The sequence below is a fragment of the Lepisosteus oculatus genome, chromosome 15 (assembly GCF_040954835.1).
Source record: "Lepisosteus oculatus isolate fLepOcu1 chromosome 15, fLepOcu1.hap2, whole genome shotgun sequence".
Taxonomy (NCBI): domain Eukaryota; kingdom Metazoa; phylum Chordata; class Actinopteri; order Semionotiformes; family Lepisosteidae; genus Lepisosteus; species Lepisosteus oculatus.
In genome coordinates, this window is record NC_090710.1 from 26,910,751 (window position 1) to 26,927,948 (window position 17,198).

Below are 17,198 nucleotides of genomic sequence, written 5' to 3' on the forward strand. Positions count from 1 at the left end.
TTCCATTGGAAAGAAAAGTTAACTCATTAGATTTAGGGCACCCTGTTAGATGTAATGAGGTTAGGCTACAGAAGGTCTGAACTATTGTATTAGCTGGAATTACAATAGAGCGCTTTAATAATGATGGTTGTTGAGATAAATAGTAGACTGCAAGAACGATAACTATGAAGGAAGTAAGAAGAAATAGTTAGGGCAGTTCCTTTTATTTTCATAGTTCTTTAACTGAACCAGAGGTATTTAATAATTTAAATCCAGATAGAAATCAGTTTCTGATAGAAGCTGTGGGCTCTCATGCAGATTGGATACTGCAATGGTAAAGAACAGTGCCTAACAGAAGAAGTGCTCAAAAAGAGTGATTGTCAGATCGACTCAGATTCAGATTATTGCTCATCATATTTCAAGCATGTCACTGGTTTCCTGTTGGTTTTAGCAGTTTTATGTTGGTTTTTCATAGATTTATTGAGTAGGCACTTGTCTACTGTTGCACTATTCTGTTTGTCTTCAGACTTCAATTTCAATGCTTCAAATGAATGCCCAGACCAACTGTGATAAGAAAATCAAAGAAAAAAAGGAAATTAGAGAAGCCTGATTTAGCATTTAATTTTCAAGTTCATGTAGAAGATCACCAGTTTTGAACAGTCTGAAAATAAAAATCAGCATTTCTTAGTTTTTGCGCATAATTAGAGATTTTCCTGAAAGAAGTAGAGATGTTAATTCCAAAAGCGACTTAGATCTACACTGCCATGTACTGAAAAATAAAGGGGCAGCTGTGCATCACAAGAAAAGCAAATTGAGGTGTTCAGGGCTATTTAATTTTCTATGTTAGCATTTAAGTGTTACTTTTTTTCTTACTCTTTCTCATTACCTGGTCTTTATTGAGTACAATTTATTATTTCCCACATGAATAAAACAAGAGTACAAGAGTACAAGGAATATAATGCACAGTTCACCAAACTTTAAAATCCTAAAGAAGGACTTCAGGTAAAATAGCAAAGTGCATAATCGAGTCTCTTTAAAGTGAAATAGAAGGGCCACTTTGTTTAATAATATCATACTGGTTCTGTCTTCTTTAATCCAGCTTGTGTTTAGATTAAAAACACTAAATTTATCCAAATGATCCATCCAATCAATTTTCAGTCAGAAACAAAACCCAGTAAAGAACTACAAATAGCAAGCCAGTGAGATAAATAGTGGTGTCACTTGACTATTGACAGAAAATTATAAAAACACCAAAGAAGAGATAATACAGTAGGTGTGTTTCTGTCATTACAATGCTCACAGGGTCATATTCCTACACTGTTAACCACCCAATACATTCATAATGTGTTCTGTCCTATTTCAGAATCCGTAGGAAACCATATTACCCAGCAGTTAGTCACCTACACTTAACTCTTTGTGCCGTTCCTAGAGTTCACAAAGTGAACAGTTTTCATGTTCCATTCCTGCTTTTTTTTGGGGGGGGGGGGCACAATTGGAAACAATGGGTCGTTATCCGTTCAGATAATGTTTCCATTTATAATCAAGAAAGGAAGATCCCATCAACTTACCATAAAATTCCTCAGTCATCTGAGTGGCTTCCTCTTAAGTCATTTTTAATTATTGCAGCTCACATCTTGGGTCATTTCAATAATACTGCTGATTCCTCTTTCTTGTTTCCAAGTTCAGGATCCCTGTCCACTTCCTCCAGATCTTGTATTCCCCTGAATCACCTTTCCCATCACCACCTCCAGCTGACTTAAAATACTTCTCTATCTGGAGTTGCACTTCACACCCTCAGTTCCTACTGAACTGCCTAGAAACCTCCCCTCAATTGTAAAATTAATGTAAATTAAGATCTGGTTATGACCGATTTAAGTCTACCTCCATCAGCTCTTAAGAACCTCTACTCTATTATCTTCAGCTTCACATCTTACAAGGAGCATCTCCCATCAAATCTCCCTCTTTTCACTAATGAAAAGTCCCGTACTGTCTTGTAACCTGTTTCTCTATAATTCACAAGAAAGCCTCACAAACTGCTGAGGAATTCTTGCCATTCCACTCCTCTCAGCAGGTCATCAGCGCATCCCTATCTCATTAAGCAACTCAGCTGCTGGTCATTAGAGTTCTGCCTCACCTATATACAGCAATCCAATACATATACCCTTAAACAAGCACTTCACCAGCTTTCTAGCCAGCTGCTGCTATGATCCATGGTTCAAGCCATTGCATTGGTGGTTTGGGGTCCCACTTGGTTCTTTATGGTGATCCTAACCTCCTCATCCAACGGTCACATCGTTAGCCCTCAGCCAAGCAGGTTAAGCCAATTTTTGAATAAACACCTCACAATCCTTTTAGCATCCTTAATTCCTAGATGGTGTTATTCCTAGTAATAATTGTGGAAAACAGTGTAAATTAAGAAAATAGATAGGATTTAAAAGGATACAATTCTCACTCAAAAGATTTTAATACTTGCAAAAATTAACAACTGTACGTGTGTAGTTGGTGAAGAAGGAAAAAATCCTTAGACATCTGGAGATTTAAAAGACTGAAAAAGATTCAATTTATCTATTGAGGCCTAAAACTCACCCCTCTCTGTAATGTGGTTTGGAGAATGCTTGCTTGTGCGCTCTTAAATACATACCTGTGTGCACACAAGCTAGTCTTTGGTTAATTGAAATATGCCTCCTAATATTTGTAGTTTCTGGAATAATGCACAGGTTTCCTAATGTTTGCAGTTGTTGAAATAATTGAACATCAGTAATCAGCGCAAATCTTTGGAGAATCAAAGGTAAACCACACAATTCGATTTGGATGGTAATGGAAAGTTAAATATAACTACATTTTTTTCATAAAGGGGAAAGATCGGAAATGACAAGTAGAGAAGAAAAACATATTTGTGTGTCTGCTTTGGTAAACACAGGCAAATGAATTGCCATATTAAAATTGAGGAAGACTTTCAACACACAGCTAGTGCATACCCATACCACCAGTTTTCTTAAAAACATGAAATAGCTAGCCATTCATGTAATATGGACTCCAAGCTGCAAGAAATAAGTATTGATTCAATTAAGTCATATGTGGGCTAGAGAAACCCTCAATCATTTCAGCATGAAGAATATGCAATGGATTGGTGTAGATATCCTCAGCATACTAATTTATCCCAGGTTTGACTTTAGAAACTACTCATCCGAAAGTAGTCTGAAAGACACAAATTAAGTAAACTGCCAATTCTGTAACGGTTTTGAGATTGAAGAAAATTCAGCTTTATACTTACAGCACACCCTACAATTGTTATATTGTATGCTGAACAAGTCTTGAGGTATAAAGTTAGCTATTATGAGCAGTCTTTATCGGTGTTAAACTCAAAATGATACAAGCTGGTACTTTGTTGTCTGCAATTCCAGTCTCACATATAATTCAATTTTATCCTAGTGCAAAACTATGTACTGTATAGCTAAATGCATAATATATGCATTGCTCTAACTTCTTGAAATTTACCTTTATAAAATAATGATTTGCAGACTGAAAAAAACCCATAAATCTTAAATGTGTATGTAATTTTTATTTTTAACCAACTACACGGAAACTATAGCTAACTCTCAGTAAATTAGTCATTCAAAATTATAGAAAAAACACTATCTATACAGATTGTATAATTCACCTACAGCCAACATTATCCCATGGCATGGAAGGCATTAGCCCATTACTCCACACAGACACACACTATTTCAAGCCAAATGTGCTCTTTTCTGAAATGCCACAGAAGGCAGAAAGGATGGGAAGGCAATACGTATTGAAATTCAAACTTAAAGTTCACTTAATGGCAAGCGGTTTTTTGGGGCCTTGTCAATTCGGAAAGAAAAGTGCATCTGAATTCTTAATTAGCATCCCACTTTTGTAAAGCATGAGTAATAACAGCCTTACTTAACTTAACAACTCCCAACTCATTATTAGTGAAATTAAAGTAGACAAGTATGACAGAGGGGAAGTCAAAATATTCAGATTCACCTATTTTACGATAACCTTTTGACATTTCTGTCAAGACAGCAGTATGATAAGAAAAGTATACAATTTACAAAATTCATAGTTTCCTAGAGATAATAGCACAGCTTTTTACAACAAAAAGTCATGCATGCATGCATAATACACTTCGTAACATTTCTGATGAGAATTGTATTAATTTTATTAATCCATAATAGTAATAAACTATGCCAAATGGATTGCAGATGTGATAACCATCTGAGCTGGATTAATTGGATAACTGATCAGCATGACATATCTGTTATCTAACTGGCCTCCCAGTTCATCAATTGACCACCTAGACTAAATAATGTGAATATTTGCACTCTATACACAAATAGCTTGGCATGACAACCATATTAATAAACGTTGTTGTATATACATTGTGCGTTTTTTACCTGAGATGAGTTCAGAATCTGTTTAAAGTGATAATTGAATCTAAACTAGACCATCTAGATTTAACGAAGTTCAAGTAGGTAGCTGCGTCAGCATGCACAAGCTGCAAAGGAACAAGTGAAGGTTTATTCCATGCTCAAAAGAAAAGAGACACAACGTTTCGGCTGTGGAGCCTTCTTCGGGTGTGAGAGGAAAACCAGCAGTTGATAAAGCGTGGGAGAACCAAAGACTGGCGTTGAGAGGAGGTGGGAGCAGGAGAGAAGGAGTATGGACACTCAGGCAGTGCACAGTAAGTGGTGGTGTAAGTATGTAACTCTATGAAATTATGGGTCGTGGTCTTCAGAAAGCTACCAAACACCTACAGTGGTCATATTATTTCAGTTTTAATACAATTAAATATTGTACAGTACAATATATTTGAAGTTGTATTTCTACAAAAAGGTGTACTTTGCATGACTTATAATATTGTTTAGTTTTATGAATTGCATAACATCTTTTAGTACTGAAAATGACTATAAACAACACTTTATAAGGTTGCATGAATTTAAACCTTTTTCCTATCATGTGCCTGTCTGACGTGTTGCACTATATAAGGCATGCATTCTGCTGTGTAGTGTTTTGTGTTAGCAACCCAGCAAATTAACAGATTGTTTCTGGCACAAAAGAAAAGAAGATCTGTTTTAGAGTCCCCTAAGAAAAAAAAAAGAATCAAAGGTATGTGTTGAAACATCTTAGAAAAACAAAAATCAAATAAGAACAAAACATGACATCTGCTGAGGCAAATAACTTTTCTGCATTTTTATTATAACCTTCCTTAATCTCTATAGTAAGTAACCTTAGCCATCTCAATTAAAAACAAGATAAAATACTAAGTTCAGCTAAAACTCAGACTTCTAATACTCCAAAATAAGCTGCTGAAAAAGCTACAGTTGTGGCTAATTTTAGCCACGATTATAAGAGAGTGCAGAATTGGACACCAACACTGACCAACACTGTATTTTTCAAAATATAATTAAAAACTTTGAAAACTACTGTGTGTATAAGTTCTTTTAAATGATGTACATTAGACTTTACCAAATGAACAACATACGCAGTATTTTCAGTTAACAATCTATAAAATCAGTTTAGCTTTTCGCTGTACATTTTTTGTCTGTTTGATTTTATCTGGTCAAAACAGGTATCCAATTTAATATCAGTGTTTAATTCTAGGTATACAGCATAGCTCTCAGAATATAAAATAGGTTGCAAACAAGAGCAGAGCATTAAGCCCATCTAGATCAATTGGTTGCTAGAAAGTAATTAATCAGAGGATCTCATTGAGCTGAGGTTTTGGCTTTGACAGCATGACTTGGTAGCTTATTGCCAAATTGCTCATTACCGGAACATAGTGTGGCCAAATCATAGCTTGCCATGTGCATACAGCCAAAAGAAGGTGGTTATTACTTCTAATTGAAGTGCTATAAATGAACACAGCTGCATGCAGTACATAAACCACGCATATGCATTAATTCCCCTAACTACTGCAGGATTTGTGTCAGAATGTTTGTCTCCATGCATCTTATCCAAGACTGAAAATCGTAACGATACCGCAGAACGCTGTTATAAATCCTTCCCAAAGGCCGTTTCAGTGGTAGAATGTTTCAATTTCAATGCATGGTACAGGTTTATGATTTTATGTTCTCCACTATTAAAACTAACAGCAGAAGCCAGAGAAAATTCCCATGGGAGATCAGCTGTTAAAATACATAAATAAATAATACAGTGCTGTTATGAATTTTCAGAGTGTACATTACAACCTCTTTTTAATGGTCTCATTCACCTGTATTTTACAAAAGTGGAAGCTTATTTATGCTTAAAGTTAAGATCCATTACTGTCATTCCCCAATGTAAGCTGGTTTTCTATTACATTTTCTAATGTGTTCAAGTAGCAGCATGATTTCATAATTCATAGCAAGGGTTGCCTGCACCATCCTCTAGTCTAGTACATTACACGCTTCTCACTCACTAATAGCAGCAGAGAGCAGGGGGGAGGGCTGATATTGCAAATGTACCCACAGCAGTTTTCTGTCAACATAGTTACTGGTTCACGGATAAGTGAAGTTCATGTGTTGCATTGAAACTGGTGATTCTCAGACTGATGTACATACAGATTTATGATTTTCCAGATTTTCTATGAGTTCCTGAAGAATTGCACCCTACATTGCATTTACAGAATGTCTTCTGTTTACAGATTCCCGCGGTCTGAGCGAGAGGCATCCAACTGAATGAATTTATTTTCAAGTAAATCATACACCTAACAGATATTAAAGCTAATGTTTTATGACCATGAGAGGTTTTTCTTTTGTTCAAATATTCTTGTTCTACCAGACTATACACCTGCTCACACCTGAAGAAGGCTCCACGGCCAAAACGTTGTGTTTTCTTTCTTCTTTTTTTTAGCATGGAATAAACCAATTACTTGTTCCTTTGCAGCCTAAGCATGCAGACGCAGCTACCCACCTGAACTACTGTATATATACTGTATACTTTTACACCAACTGCAATATATTTATACTTCTGTATTGGATCGCCTCACCATACTGCTCATACCGATCTCCGAAGCTGGTAAATGAAAACATCTTTATACAAATATTATAGTAATATATACTGAATGCTGTACAAGGATACTGTACTTACTATTTCAAAAATGCCTGTTTGTTTCTTTAAAATGTTTGCTTCACTTTTATCTAAATACATCACTGTACTACTCAAGTTATGAAACTAAAAAACATACAAATGCATGCACTGCCTTGGATTGTTTTTTGGACATACTGTATAAAATTTTTAACTTTTCAATTTTTTTTTAAAAGGTTAGGAAAAGAATGATATTCAGCTTAAATTGTAGCCTTGAAAGAAGAATTTCATTTGGGGGAAAAAAGTGAAAATGAAGCTTCTCCCACTCGTTTCAACCTTTCACATTCTCAAGGTGGCCTGGCCAACTTCACTTCCATTTGTAAGATAGTACAACATCCTTCTACAGAACACTGGGCTGCACTTCAGAGAATAGAATAAGGCTAACCCACAGCCAACCCTGACCCTGTGACCCTTACAGCCTGCAGGCAAACACTTGCTACTTGCTGTGCCACCTACATTACAGTAGAGTGTGGTGATTTAAAGAAAATAAACATTGTTATCTATAAAGGCACTTTCAGCAGTTGTGAAACTCAAGCCGTTATGTAATTTTATTCCATTCCATTTGGTATGCTAATTAAAACACCCTCATAATTCAGTTTATCTTTTCACTGGAAGTTTTTTGTCTGTTTTTTATTTTATCTGAAAAAAAAATAACAATCTAAACTAATATCAGTGTTTAACTCCAGCAGTACAGTATACCTCTAAGGAGGAGAGCACTTCGCCCATCCTCAGTAGTAGCTAACGGATCACAGGATCAGAGGCTTGGAAAGCATGACTTGATAGCTCATGCTGGCCAATGCTATAGTGGGGCCTAATGACAACAGATGTTACAACGCCTTTGTGACATGAAATCTTCTCAATCAATCTGACACAAAAAGTTCCAATAAAAAAATACTAATGAATAGTTTATGTTCTTGTTTATTTTGTGTTGTCGGTGTCCAAAGTGAGATTGATGCATTTACATTATATTAACAGGAATGACCTATTCAATTTTTACAGTCAAGAGTGTTATACTGTTTAAGCCTGTATTATTATTATTGTTGTTGTAGCAGTAGTAGCTTTGGAACTAGTAACTATCCCCACCAGTTGTTTCCTATTAAAGAAAACATCCAGTCATGCATTAAGATACTGCACAACATTGTTCAATCGACATGAATCTTGACACACTTTATTAAAAAAATATATAAAATGAATAACTATTATGAATTGCACGCCCATAAGTCTCAGATTGTAGGTCATTTTGTTTATTTTTATTTTTGTCATCTCCAGTAAAAACTATTCAGCTGCCTCAACATCTTACTGAATTTGTTATTAGAAAAATAGACTACATTGAATCCATTTAAAAGGAAAACATAAAAGTGAGAGAGTGTGTTTTGTCTCAGCAGCTCTGATGGTACTCTTACCCCTTGGAAAGGAGTGCACAGTTCATGACTGGTCAGAAGGTAATTGGTATCAACCCTGCACCTATTTCTGAGTTTCAGAACCTCTGAGGTTCACAGGTGTGTCAGCCAGAAATTCCATTAGCTCTGCTGAAAGAAAAAACAAATTTGTATTTGATATACTGTCATTTCCATCTGTTTCTGTTCATAGTGAGAACATGAGGAATGTTATAAACTAGAGAAGGCTATTTAGCCTATGTCTGTATTGTAGTTAGACATAGAGTGATCACCTTTAAAAGCTACTTAGACAGGAATAAGAGGACAAATTTTTAATAACCTAGTTGAGAGGAGGATACATAATGTTCAGTAAGCTGAAGTTCTTTGAAGTGGAGTGAAGTGGAGTATTTTTAAAACCACTGGTAAAAACATACAACAATCACAGCATGCATGCAGATTTCTTAAGACATCAATTAGTATATCACTAATTAACAGCTAAAACAGAATAAAAGACAGGAAACACAGGGATCTCCAAAGATGAGGGTTAGGAACTGCACTTATAGCATGCATTCTACTGAAAAACCATGCTACTAAACCTTACACCCATTCTATCATTCATACGATTATCTGCTATCAGGGCTGTTTTCTTCATAAATACTGTGCATTCCATTGATACACATTGATACATTGTGAAGTGCTGAAAGCTGCATCATCCTACTATTACAAAGCTATAATGAAGCACAGCTGATTTCCTCAAGGCATGAGTTCAGATAATACTGTAAATATGGCATTGTTAGGTCCAAGATGACTAAACACAAAGCCTACAGACAATAGTTGTAAAAACGAAAGTATAGAACTACAAGATTTGTACCAGACTGAATTTAATCCCTTCAATTAGTCACAAGTTCAAACTGCCGTTGCCAAGAGGTGGCTACAAGAAGATAAGAGCCAACTTAGTTTGGTTTGCAGCCATATCACCCTGCAACTCACAACTGGCAACCCACTGAAGCTAAGCAGGTGTGAGCCTGGTCAGTACCTGGATGGGAGACCTCCTGGGAAAAACTAAGGTTGCTGCTGGAAGAGGTGTTAGTGGGGCCAGCAGGGGGCGCTCACCCTGCTGTCCATGTGGGTCCTAATGCCCCACGGAGACACTATACTGTAAACAGGCGCTGTCCTTTGGATGAGACATAAAACCGAGGTCCTGACTTTCTGTGGTCTTTAAAAATCCCAGGCAGTTTCTCGAAAAGAGTAGAGGTGTAACCCCGGCGTCCTGGCCAAATTTCCCATTGGCCCTTACCTATCATGGCCTCCTAATAATCCCCCTCAATGAACTGGCTTCATTACCCTGCTTTCCTCCCCACTGATAGCTGATGTGTGGTGAGCGTTCTGGCGCACTATGGCTGCCGTCGCATCATCCAGGTGGATGCTGCACATTGGTGGTGGTGGCGGGGATCCCAATTACCTGTAAAGCACTTTAAGTGGGGTGTCCAGGAAAGCGCTCTATAAGTGTAAGCAATTATTATTATTATTATTATTCATTTCAGGGATGTCCAAAAGTTTTTACTCTCAATTTCTTACTCCAGCGATGGATTCTGATTTTAGGATTTATTTCTTAATTGCATTTTAAGGAAAATATAGAGAATGTTTGTGATTAGACAATAATTATTTTTTTAGTTTTTTAAAGGGTTTAATTGGTTAGCATGCCTGGAAAGACATCACTGGAAATTCTCAATCTGAAGGTGTCAAAAAAGTGTTGAATTTTAGCTGATTAGATATAAGGTTATTAACTTTAATTCATATACATATTGATAGCTTTATGAACAATATATTGCAGAAAAAATGTAAAGTCATCTCTTGAACAAAGTACCATATAGTGAAATGGTGAAAAATACAATGACAAAAAACATACACAGAACAAATTTACCTGTGTGCTTATGTATCATTGTTTTTTTAGTGTAATAAAGAGTCTGTTTGACCCCAAGTGCTACCAAAGAAATATAAAAGCTTCTAAAATTCAGTACTGGACTGCAGACACAAGCAAAGAATCAATAAATAAATAAGCTAAAGCAAAAACAAAACATGAAATACAATATTAAATAAAGCCGATGATGAAAAAGCTATTTCATCAGGAACACTATTAAAAGGTATTAAACCTAAAGACAGTTAACAGACTGTTTTCTTTTAGTACCCACTTAAAGTATTAAAATGTTAAGTGGGATGTCACATGATCTCTGTTTGAGCATAAATCTGAATGAGTGGGGTGTCTCAAGTAATAAAGTATTCCACATTTTAATTTTAACTTCCTAAAGCCTCCATGGCCATGTACAGTACTAATACTCTAAGGGCTGACATTTTACAAATTATCTTACATAAGTAAGCCCCGAAAATCCTCACCTGTGGTGGTGACCACCCACCACAACCATCAGTGACCCCCCATTCCTCTGGTTTTCTACAGAAGAACCCTAGGTAGTGACTAAGTACAGTGCAATAAGGATTTTACCATGTTCACTGCAGTCCTCCATGACTCCACCCTACCGAACCTGGTGACCATGCATGTGAGCAGTTAGAGAGCCCCATTTAAATAAGGTCAAGACAGGACAGGAGTCAATGATGCCAGGGGACGCAGTTTAGGGCCGCGGTTCTTGTGCATGATTCCTATAAGTAAATCTGCTGTGCTTTTTAAAACTCACGTAACTACTGAGTACTATTGATTTGTTGGATTCATGTGACTGATTAAGCAAACCAGAAAAGCAGGTCATATTAAATGCCTCTGTTTGGTTTCATATATATATTTTGTTTAGGCAAAATTAATTGCAATGCAAATACACCTCCAAATATATCCCCCTGAAAAAAATGTAATAAAAAAAATTCGGGAGTCACTTTAGACTGCTACAGTATATTCAAATGAGACAAAAAATGGGAATATGTGGGGTCTCCCTGGGCTCATGTTGGTTTAAACACACCTCTGCACTCTGTACTTTCTACTTAGCTACCACATACAGTATCTAAGTCTCTATATGTTTACTGTTTTGTACTACCTGTTGTATGTTGATGTGCTGTGTTATATCCCAAGAGAATGACACAAATAAGAATCTCAATGTACATATACATATAACAAATATGTACATACTCCTCCTTTCTCTCATCTCTCTCTCGCATGAACACTTCTCTCTGTCAAGAAGAAGTTCAAAGCTAATGAGATATTCTACCAGGATTGTCCTACCAGGAAGAGGATGTAAATGTGGTTTCAGTGATCAACTCAGCCATGGGTGCAATTGTTTGGAATCTTAAAGAACATCTGGCATCAGGATACAATTATTAAAAACTATCTTTCAGTGTCAAAAGTGTGAATTTGTTGTCCATAGTACAGTATTAAATATGAAATGTATTAAATCAAATAACAGGAAAGAAAAATGGAACTGATTTTTTTACATTTTTTCTTGACCTTCAGAAATAACGCCTCTGTTATCTGGAATTTTTGAGCTTCTTCTTCTGATTTTAGATTGATAGGAGTCTATGTTCTCTTTCTTTCTTATTTTAAGTTCCTTTCATCATCTTTATTTGGTGCTTTTTGATGATCCACAACCATTTGCAATGTTTACGCGATCTTAACTTTTAATAGTTCAGTTCCTTATATTCCAACAATGAAAGGCCAATGACATTAATATCTCTGAGATAGCTGAGAGGTAACTGGGTATAGACCCAACTAAGAGAATACCACATGATCTGCATAATGTAGAGAAAGCAAAGAAAAGGCTAAATCAGACACAGTACAACTAATTTCTAAATTATTTTAAGAAAACTAAGCAGAGCACAATATATATTTATTTTTAACCTACTGTATTTTTTTAGTAATTGGATACAAATTTTACATTCATGTGTTCCTTTATTTGTGGTTGCTCACTAGGTGATATACAGTGGTTATTGTCATAATTTCCTCTTGTTTTAGATATTTCAACTATTGCAAAAGGGATTTTTTCTCTATTCCGAGAACAACTACTGTACTGTACATGTTGTCCATATGCACGGCAGCATGACAATGGCTTATAACTTAAATAGCAGTGTCAGCAATTGTCATTCTGTTTTTTAAAGTAAAAACAGAATGATAGTAAATGATGAACATTGTAGAAATCTATACTATGTAAGATTTCTATTTAATATACAGTATAATGCAGTGTGTGATATTAGCCCACATAGCTCTCTCTTCTGCCATTGTATCATTATCTATTGGATCATGTCATCTCCAGGATTTATAATTGCTAAATGCAGAAGTAGCTGTATAAATTAATCATTGTGTGATATATTTATAACATTTTATTTAAATAAAGTACTATGAATGCAAACTGCTTGATGATTTATGGATTTTATTATCTGGAGCATCTCTTTAAATATCAAAACGCTTAAACAATTGACAGAATGCATAACAAATCAAATCATAGAACTTTAGCTGAATATAATTATTTAGGTCACCAGTGGGAACAGCACTTGTGTAAATGATGCTATCACAGAAATTGTGATGCACTCATTTCTTTGTTTATGCTGCTAGAGTTTGATCAAAAACAAAGACAAAACAAGACAAGATATACTGTATAAACAAACAGATGTGATGGATGTAGTATAAAGTATAAATCTTCACAGTGGGGTAGGATTGCATTCGTGAAATGCTTTTGTAAACTTTTTACCTTAAACAGAGTATAAAGACATGTAAAGAGAAAAACACCTGTCTTATATTTGAATTAAAATATTAAGAGCTTTACCATTATCTTTCTGTAAACCACGATTCTATAGTTTAAAGTAAACACCAGCTGTTAATCTCTTAACATAAGTATTAGGTACTACAATAATTAAGACCTAACTGTACTATAAATAAATATAAAACAACTATAAATTTCCATTGGTTTCATAATGCAAGTTGAGTCTGTACTGCTTTATGGCTGGAGTGTCTCCATTGCCATAGGCAGAAAATTAACTAGGCTACAATTCCTATTTTCTTTAAGCCTGTACAATTTACTCCTCATGACTGTATTCCCCTCTGATTCAAAACCTTCCTGGTTATAATTGTTAAAAAAAATCACAACTGACCAAACCTAGACCACAGTATATCTTGTTTCATCCCTGTCACGGTGTCCTGCCAAGCATATTACCTCAAGAAGATCATTCAGGGGGTGTGTCACGTGACTCACTTGAGTTTGAGATCTGCTCCACCTTTTCTTTATATTATTAAATCTCATCCGTTTATTTTTTTTCTATTGCTAATTGCACCACCGATTCATTTTCCTAACATGTCAGGGACCCAGGAGGTGCAAGACGTTCCAGTTTTATTCAAATGCACGAGCACACAGGAGTACCTCAAAGAAAAGAGAACAGAAGGACAAAACTTCCCACTCTGAGGAAAACCCGCCGCCACCTGCCATTCAAACGGTCCCAGTGCTCGCCAAGACGCTACCGACGGCCAAATTGACTCAATTGCTGTTTCAATCATCTCACTCCCCAACTAATTTAACAGAGTGAGTTTACTCGTCTGAGGTGCGGATGGCGGAAGCCGTAAATCAGATCTCCGCTATGGAAGATTTAGGAAAAAAGCACAAAAGCCAACTGGATTATTGGAAACAGCAAATTGAGAAAATGACAAATAAAACTGATGATCTGGAAAACAGGTGTCGGTGCAAAAACATTAAAATTGTGGGCCTGCCGGAGAACTCGGAGGGTTCTACTCCGCTTGTCGAAATTCCTCCTGTCAATGCTACCGAAATGGGTAGATTTTCCCTAGGATAAAATTATATACATTGAATGGGCTCATAGATCACCTGGTCCTCTTCTCGGCTCCGATGACCAGCCTAGATCTGTGTTGGTTCAATTCCTTTGCTTCCCCGACAAAGAGGAGATTCTCCGGGCTGCGCTGAGGAAGCGCAATATCACCTACAAATTGGTAGCTGGCTCTTTTTCTAGCAGGACCTCTTGGCGGAGATAATGGAGAAACAACAGGAGTTTGATGCAGTGAGGAAATCCCTGGCTGACAGGAATATGTTTTGAGGATTTGCTTAGCCGGCCAGACTGCGCTGTATTAATAATGGAAAGCTACACGTATTTTCCTTGCCAGCTTCTGTGAAGGAATTTATGGACAATATCAAAGACTGATACTTCATATAACTTTTTGGAATTGGTGGACTAAGGTAAACGGAGAGGAGAAATTGGACTCTAGGCCTCTTTATGTTCACAGTCATTCAATCAGAGAAAATCGTAATAGCATAGATTTGAAAATATCTTAAAAACTACACCATAATTAGCTGTATTCATCTTTTCCAACTTTTACAAAAATTGTCACTTGCAGCTGTCATTGTCCTAATGTTATAGTATCATATTGTAACGCATATGGCCGACATTAGAGGTTGTGCGAGCTGGCTTACCAGGGCGGTTACGTCACTGCCCTTCCCTGTGAATAGCAAGAACAGCAGCCACCGGGCTGACATGAGATCTCCCTTTAGCTCAACTGGCTGGGTCCCTGTTGAGTAACGCCAGAGGCCCGGGTTTGAGTCCCCAGTGGTGGGGGGCCGACCTGAGGCAGCAGGGGTGAGGGCACATACCCACGTGAACCCGAGAGTACTACAATATATATATTATTAGGGTGTATTGGCATCACGCAAGTATTTTAATATTAGTGTGTTATTTAAGGCCGAGTCTTGTTTTACATTTTTATTTTTTCATGTTAGGTGGATTTTTTCATATGTTCGCTGTTCACATCTCTATTGGCTTGCTTACTGATCGGGTTTAGTGACCTGTTCTGATTGTTGGTGCCCAGTCATTTGGGGATAAGGCTTAGGGTGGGGGATACTTTTTCCTTGTTTCTTTTTTTCCGATTTATTTTCCTCTCAGGTTTGCAGCTTCATTTAATGTATAGCGTAAGGTATTGGAGTGTTTTAGACTTTTCTATAATTGTCAATGACGAGTTCACTTAAGTTTATTACATGGAATGTTAATGGCATAGGATATGTTATTAAATGGAAGAAAATACTGACTTTTTTTAAAAAGGAAAGTGCAGATATTGCCATGCTTCCCTGACAAAGAGGAGATCCTTATTGATATGAAGTGGACTTTCCTACCCCTTTCAGTGTCTTGTATCAACTTGTCTTGTATCAACTGCAACCAAACTATCAAGGTTTCCTCTCATTTGGAAACGTTGTCGTGTTTTATCCACTCCCCAAGCCATATGGGATGTGATAGAAAATGTGAAAGGGGAGACCTGTGAATTATGTATCTGCCAGTGCCACTTAATTTCTTATTGCTCCCCAAAGACAAATTAAAATTTAATTTTGCATATCAGGTGTGCCAGTCTCCTTTTGTTGCATGGACATTTGTCCACTGAAATCTTGTCTGGAGATTTAAAGTAGCTAAGTAGGCCTTTGGAAGGCAGCATGATTAATAGGGTGTCATTCCTGCTACTACTGTAGTTTCCCAAACCATTATACTAGGAAAATCTTTTGGAACAGTTTCAAAGAAAACCTGTGACATTTCTAGATCTTGGTGTACCTTGTATTGTTATAATTAAGAAAAAGGCATGCCAATGTCATAATTTTTTTAATATCAAGAAAAATTAATTTGTTGAGCTGTTTTACAGCACCTTAAAAACAAGTTCCCCCACAGAAATTGTTCAGTCGTCTTTTATGTAATTTTGTACTGCCCATGCTATTACAGTAACAAGTAAGCTGTTATTGACTTACCTTAAAACACAGGCATAGAGTCCAACATCTTGTAATTCTGCTGGTCGAAACCATATTGCATCCTCTTCTTTACTCATCCTAACACCATCAAATGGTATAGGCTCCTCAAAGTCCCCATGTCCAGTACTTTTGTACCACATTAGGCTCAGTCCTGCACTCTGCGCATGAGTGTAGTTTGCTCTAATATATCCATAAAATAATGCACATTTAATTCGCACTGGTTCTCCCAAAAGCACTTTGTACTTCAAGTAGTCCACAGACCAGTCTGTGCATCCGTCAACTGCAAATCAAGAAAAAAATAAACAAGAATGAACCTTTAAATATTAACAATACACAGAACTGTTGCATTACTAAAGAAAAAATAAGAAAGAAAATAAATTGCAATATTTTTTGCAGTTCCTTACTGTACATTCTTCTATAATTTAGTTACTTACAATCTTTAGAAAATATCTAGTATTGTAGTGCATCTAATTCCACCACAACAAAGTATGGCCTTTTTCTTAACCTTACTAATGTTTCTTAACCTTACTTTTGTAACCTTATAATGATGAGTTCATCAGTGAAGACCAATGTTCATCATAATGATATTTTGGTGATGTCACATTGGGGGAATGTTTTTAATAGTTTTTTTATTCTTTGCTTTTCGTGACAATCATTTAGACACATTCAGTTTTTGATACTGCATAAAATTCAAACATTCATCAGGAAAACCCCTTAGACATTTACTGTACTTGACAAGAGAACATTTACTGTATGTTTCTATGATAGATACTAGGTATATTTTGACATTTGCATTTTTAGAATATTTGTTCCATTCCACAAAAGTTTTGTTCTAAATCCCTTAGAAACTATTTTTCCCACAATAATTTAAAAAGAAATAAAGCTCAGTCATTCAAATTTAATGTATTTTTCATTGCCATTCTAAATGATAACAAAACTAAGCTCCAGTTGCTCATTAATTCATGCTTAATGTATGTCTTGTGGTAAATCTTTTTATTGGATACAGTATAAAGTGAATACAAATAGGAAATTATTG

At 36.2% G+C, this 17,198-nt stretch overlaps 1 protein-coding gene across 3 annotated transcripts in view; it reads right to left on the reverse strand.

Moving 5' to 3' along the window:
- Nucleotides 1-17,198, reverse strand: part of il1rapl1a (interleukin 1 receptor accessory protein-like 1a) — a 514,328-nt gene that overhangs the window by 284,690 nt on the left and 212,440 nt on the right. For 2 of the 3 annotated variants that reach the window (XM_006639178.3, XM_015364040.2), the window contains exon 3: nt 16,163-16,442. In XM_006639178.3, the coding sequence (XP_006639241.1) occupies nt 16,163-16,442 (280 nt within the window). Of the gene's footprint in view, nt 1-16,162; nt 16,443-16,596; nt 16,663-17,198 lie in introns of those variants that run through there. The other variant, XM_015364041.2, reaches the window with a different exon arrangement.